The sequence below is a fragment of the Nothobranchius furzeri genome, chromosome 5, assembly GCF_043380555.1.
Source record: "Nothobranchius furzeri strain GRZ-AD chromosome 5, NfurGRZ-RIMD1, whole genome shotgun sequence".
Taxonomy (NCBI): Eukaryota; Metazoa; Chordata; class Actinopteri; order Cyprinodontiformes; family Nothobranchiidae; genus Nothobranchius; species Nothobranchius furzeri.
The window spans coordinates 29,541,642-29,547,641 of NC_091745.1; the positions used below are offsets into that span (position 1 = coordinate 29,541,642).

The 6,000-nt window shown below is 43.3% G+C and overlaps 1 protein-coding gene across 1 annotated transcript in view; it reads left to right on the plus strand.

Annotated features, from left to right (window-relative positions):
* LOC107396535 (trafficking regulator of GLUT4 1) overlaps positions 1–5,721 on the plus strand; it is a 24,508-nt gene extending 18,787 nt beyond the window's left edge. Inside the window, exons 5-6 of the mRNA XM_015976297.3 lie at positions 152–284; positions 357–5,721. Coding sequence (XP_015831783.3) covers positions 152–284; positions 357–373 — 150 coding nt within the window. The 3' untranslated portion in view covers positions 374–5,721. The remainder of the gene's footprint in view (positions 1–151; positions 285–356) is intronic.
* The last annotated feature ends 279 nt before the right edge of the window (positions 5,722–6,000 follow it).

Here is a 6,000-nt window from a genome sequence, read left to right on the forward strand (position 1 = left end):
TTGATGAACTGGGTCTAAAAACTAGAGCTGATCTTTATTTTCTGCTGGGTTTTTTCTGTCTCTACGTTAACAGAAAAGTTAGTGGCCTGGGACATTTTAACAAAAAGTTTCTCTTGTTTGAGTGAAAGTTTCCTTTTGTGTTTCTACTCAGTCTCGAAACAGTCTGCAGCAAGGCAATGTGGATGGCGCTCGGCGTTTGGGCCGGAACGCCATGGTCTTGTCGGTCATCTCCATTATAGGAGGAATCGCCATCATCGCAGCAGCAATCGCCCTCAACTGGGGGAGTAAGTAATCAGCTGGCTTTACTTCAAACTAATCTCCTGGGCGTGTCTGAGAGTCTGTGTGTATTCCTCCAGTGATATTAAAGTCCTGAAGGAAGGAGCCAGGACACCGAGACCTACTTCATGACTACATCCAAACCAACACAACCCTGTTCCGTCTGAAGCACCTGGATCATCAACTGCACCAGATGAAAAACACAACCCTGACTCTGTTCCTGTTTGTTTGTTTCTGCACGACGATGAGCATGGTCCGCCTGACGCGCCTCCTCCAACATGAACAGCCAGTTAGTCCCAACCGGAGTGCCGCAGGAGGATGGATCAGCAGTTCTTCCTGTGGCAGCTTCTCCTCCTCCCACCAGTGAACTGGTGTTGTCATGGAAACGGAGACATTCGTCTCCATGGAAACAGGATCATTCTTGTCGCCAGAGACAGCTGGAGAGCGGGATGCTTAATGCCAAATAAAGAGAAACTATGTCTCAGCTGACCTGCAGTTTCACCACCTGCAGACTTTTACTGTGAAGGAAGAGAAGGACAGAGATCTTTGAGGGTAGCGTCTCCTCCACGCCTCTTTTCTCCACAACTCTTCTGCTTTTGTTTCATTCTTCATTAACAAATGTTTACTTTGTGTGTTTAAGACAATGCATCAGCTGTGATTAAGACCGTCATGTACAGGTTGAACACAATGTCATCACTGACGTTGTACACCAAGGCCACGCCCACCAGGTGGTACAAAGTCCACCAGTCATGATGGATGTGTACACATGGTGCAGCACCAGGAACCAAAAACAAAACTGTAAAAAAGTCTGAAAACAAGACTCTGATGCAAGATAGGTTTAAATGTATACCATCTCCCAGAAAGGTCAAAAGGACCAGCTTGCTCTATCAGTTTAAGTTTTAAACAACATTTTGCTGCTTAAGAATCGGATTGGTTCTTTAGCTCCAGAGCTGCACGTTTGAACAGAAATTCACTAATTCAGGTTGTGAGAGCTGACGCTAAATCATCTCAAAAAACAATTATTAACAGATCTTTTTTTTTACCTTCTAACGACCATAAAAAATTCAGATTCTAGAAATAAAAACTTCAAAATAAAATATCTGTTATTAGTACTTAGCAGTGATGCATTCATGGACCAAAAAAATCTGATGCTTGAGTTTCAGCCTGGCTGAAGACCATCCAGTTTCAGTCATCGGACAACTTTTAGGGCTCATCTCTAAAAAGGTTTGATTTCACAAAGATTCTAAATGTAATAAAAGACAGATTCCTTCCCCCAGAACCCCGCCCAGATAAGCTCCTCTGGCTCATACTGGAGATAACGTTTACTTTGTTTAACCATGAACCATGGAAAACCTTAACCCTAATCCTAGTTTTAACTTTAATCGAAGTAACTGAATAAATCCTGTTAATTCTCGTGTGAGCAGGCCGGAGCTTCACAGGACTGGGATCAGCCTGGTGCAGAACCAGCGTCCCGTAGAGATCATCGAATCTGGTTCCTGGTCAGATTCTGTCTCACTGATCCCTTCTGAGTCCAACAACACTGAATCTATGATGATGTACACATGTTTACCCGTGGCAGCCATGTTGGATGTGTTTCCACTTGGTGGGCGTGTCCAAGTGGTTCCTCATAGACCTGCGATGTTGTAAGACCTGTGCAAGTCGAGCTGTTATTTGTGAAGTTTCACTTCTAGATTTTTATGAGGAGATGTTTTCTAGAGACGAGATGATAAACAGGAAGTAGCTGCCGTCACAAACCATCCACGTCATCGAAGTTTTACGTTATTTACAAAATTTATGTCTCCATAAAACAGGAAGTCAGAAAAAACAACCTGATGTTTAAACCGATCCGTTCTATTGTTCTAAGAATGATTTTAGTTTTATTTATCGTGTAAAAAAACTTCTCTGATACTCAGCTTTGTTTTTATTTTGCACTTCTCGTGGGACTTCTGACAAAGCACAACTTGTAAAGACAAAACTTACTTCTCTAAGCACAAAGCATCTGGCCTGTTTCCACGACGACAGGGATGAATCCGTTTCAGAGATAATCAGAAGTAGTCAGCGTTGCGTTGATCTCGCCACATGGCTCAGCCCCCATGGACACCCCAAACAAACACAAGCAGGAGTTCGACTGTTTTTGCACCAGAAGCGCAAATGTCACCATCAGGAATCCTTTTATCATCCGGAGGTAAGGTTTAGTCTGCAGCAATGTCAGTTCAGATCACAAAAATAATTGTTGAGCATCCATTTTACACTCAGGTTGGCAGAATCAGATTCAAACTTTCAGCACAAACAAACATTTTCAGGAAAACTTGGACAAGTTTCCAGGATCGGTTCTGGTTTTCTGTTTTATGGAGATATTTTACGTCTCTGACGTTCAGAGGATGTGATTGGTAGAATTCTCTCATCAGATCACGTTTGCATGTTTTTGTTTTCAGACATCAGAATTTATTTAGTTTGTAGAATGTGTTTTGTTCTTTAAAACATGAGTTGTCTTTAACAGCAGCGTTTAAAGTCCCTGAACTCAGCACAGACTCGGCATGATCCCACTTTGGTCCCAGACTGTGAAACAACTGTAACTGATTCCAGGTCAGTTTCAGTGAATCAGCCATATTTAATGTCCTGTCCTCCTCTTTCAGAATCAGAAGGTCCGTTTTATTCCTGCTCATCCTCAGAGTTTAGCTCAGGTGTGAGCTACCTGGTCTGTTTGGATCTGAGTTATCCGGCTGCTTCCCTCTGACTCGGAGCTTTATGTGGCCTCGGGAATAATTTAACCATCAGCTACATGGCAGCTGGTCCAAATTTAGCACTCAAAACAAAACTGAAGCTCAGCAGAACACCAGGAATGTTCTGGGTCTAAATGGATCAGAACCAATGAAACAGAAATTCTTGAAAACTACTTTTGTGTGTTTATGAAAAAATATTTAAATGAGCAGCGATGGTTTCAGTCCGAAGGTGCTGTGCAGACCTGGATCTGGATTAAAACAGCATCCAGAAGTCCTAACCCTGGACCATCAGGTTCTGATTACTCCGGACGCCTCCAGCATCTGTTCAGATCTGATCTGAGTTCAGGAACCTTTCTTCCCAACTTGAGTTTAAATGTTCTGATTCTGCTGTGAAAAGCCCAGATGGGCTGCTGGTGCCAAACTCTGCCATTTGGGTTTTTAAGGATCCATAGTTCAGCTTTTATTATGACCCGGACTCACGGTGACACTGACTGGTTGGGTGATTGAGTCCAGAACTCGGTTCCACCTCCAGCAGAACCCTGGAGCTGCGGGACCTGGTGTGTTGGATTATTTGTGAGAACTTTGAGGACTGAAGCGGTTCAGGATCTAAACGGACCTCTATAACCGGTGCATGTTTACAGTATTTATTGCAGAAGCAGGCTGGAGCGGTGTACATGCAAACGTGGCATTTGTGGGAAGATCTTACTCGGGTTTGGAACCTCTCATGGGTTCTCCCTGGAAGGCATTCTCCACAACCTTCTGCTTGTTGGATGATTTAAACGCGTTGCCTTCGTCTCGTTTGACCTTTCACCTCCTAGATGTAGCATGCCTCTTTACTAACCACATTATGCAAAATCCGAGCTGCTCGCCTCGGTAGGAATGTTCTGATCATTGTGGTTCTGGTTCTGTCTGGGTTTTGCTTGCGCTACCTCTGAGTTTCCTGTGATTTTGACTGTTAAAGCTTTCACTGCTGACGTGTTCACCGCTCACCACCACAGTCGTCTTGTTTCTGACTCAACTGGCAGAACCTGTGGACTTGGGAAAACCCGGTTCCAGTTTTGTCCTAGCAAGAAAAATGTTTACTGAGCTTCCAGCTGTTTTCAGTCTGACTGAAGAAGGTTGCTGTTAAGGTCTGAAATCACCTGTTCTACAGAAAAGCCCAGAAGCACGGACTCCTGAAACCAGCAGAAACCACTGAACCAAGAGCCAGACAGAAACAATTCATAAGACGAGGAAGGCTGTAGCTGAGATCTTAAAAGCCTCAACGGTTATGGCAACCCCCGAGAGTCACTTTCTGAGGAGTTTTTTAAAGTCACCATGACAACTAGAATATGAGAGCAACAAAAGGCCTCGCGTTCTAGGCCTGTTTTAAGACATTTGTTGTTTTAATTTATTTATTAGCGTTTAATCTGAATTTTGCTGCCTGAGTTTTCTGAAAGTCCAGCCAGAATCTTAACTGAACTTAAACTTTAAGACTAAAGGTCCAAAACTGAAGAATAAATTAAAGAAAAACTCCCATTAAACTTTTGGACTGTCTATTTTTAGGACTCTGCTCCCTAGTGTTCACATGAGGAAGTGCATTTCCACTCGGACTAAAGGCCCAAATCCCTTTTCTGTTGGAAACAGACTATTTGGTTCTGACTAGACCTTAACGGGACCGCTGTGTGAATGTCACAGATTAATTATAAAATCTCCTAATTTTGTCTCATTTTATTCATCCTTTCATCTCGCTCAGATTTCTCCATTCCTGCACCCAGCCAGACCCAAACCCAGTGTCTCACCGAGTCGGGACCGCTTGTGATGATCAGTATATGAGGGCATTCCCAAAGTGTCTTTAAACGTGTTGGGGCTTCGCTCGCACTGGGATCCTAAAGAGGTTCCATAAATTCACGAGACACGTGTCTTCTCAGAGTATGGTCAGAGTCATTGTGGGCGTCTGGACTTTAGCTTCTGAGGGTCAGAGATGTGAGACGACAGCGGAAGGAGTTGGAGATCAGATTGTGAATGAACTGAGAGATTTTTATGGTTCATTAGTCACCGCTCTTTTATGGCATCAGCACTTTTACTGAAGTGTAGAATCAGTGAGATTCTGGATTAGTTTAATCAGTTTGTGGACCTTTAAAAACAGAAATCTGAATTCTGCAGACAACCTGAGCCCGAGCAGGCAGCAGAGATTATTTTCATGATGATGATAATCTGTACATTCTGTGAAGCACCAGCTGACAGCGTTGGCTGTAAACGTGTTTTATTTAACTACATTATGTTTAAAATGTTGATTGGTACTTTTTAAACTCCGACAGAAATCTGACAGTTTTATCAGAACTAATCTCGGCTCTGTAAATTAAACAGAAATCAGATTAAGAATTGAATCAAATCCAAGAGAACACTATGGGCTCAGGTGAGCAGGTGTGATGAAATGTTGATTATTACCTGAAAATATGACTAATTCAATTTGAAAATTAAAGATTTTTTATCATCTGGGGCTTGTTTGTAGGAACAGACTCTAACGTGTAAAACGTTCTGATAGTTGAGCCCGGTTCTGGTCCAGTTCTGTCTCAGACTGTGTTTTGTATTTAATCAGCTGCTTGTGTCAGTATACTCTGCTTCTCCTCCAGCAGCGAGCAGCGTGAACTCTGTGCCTGTGCATGCCTGAAAGGGAACGTTGGACTCACTGCTGCTGATGGTTTGATCCCATCTGAGAGGAATAAATCTGTTAAAACTTCCTGAGGGTCTCCTGAGTCTCTCTGACACGTAAACGCTCCGACAGCGGATGCATCAGAGCTAAGGTGCGTGACCCTGTGATGGACTGCTGTAGACCCACCTCTTCACCAAAGACCACCGGAGGTAGGATCCAGCTCCCTGCGACCCTGAAAAGGAACAATCAGGTGAAGAAGAATGAAACTATTCTGTTTTTAGGAAATAAGATTCTGTTCATGACAGAGAAAGGGAAGTCTGTTTAAAATCCGCCCGACTCCCATCAGCCACCTGGAGACAAGGAAAC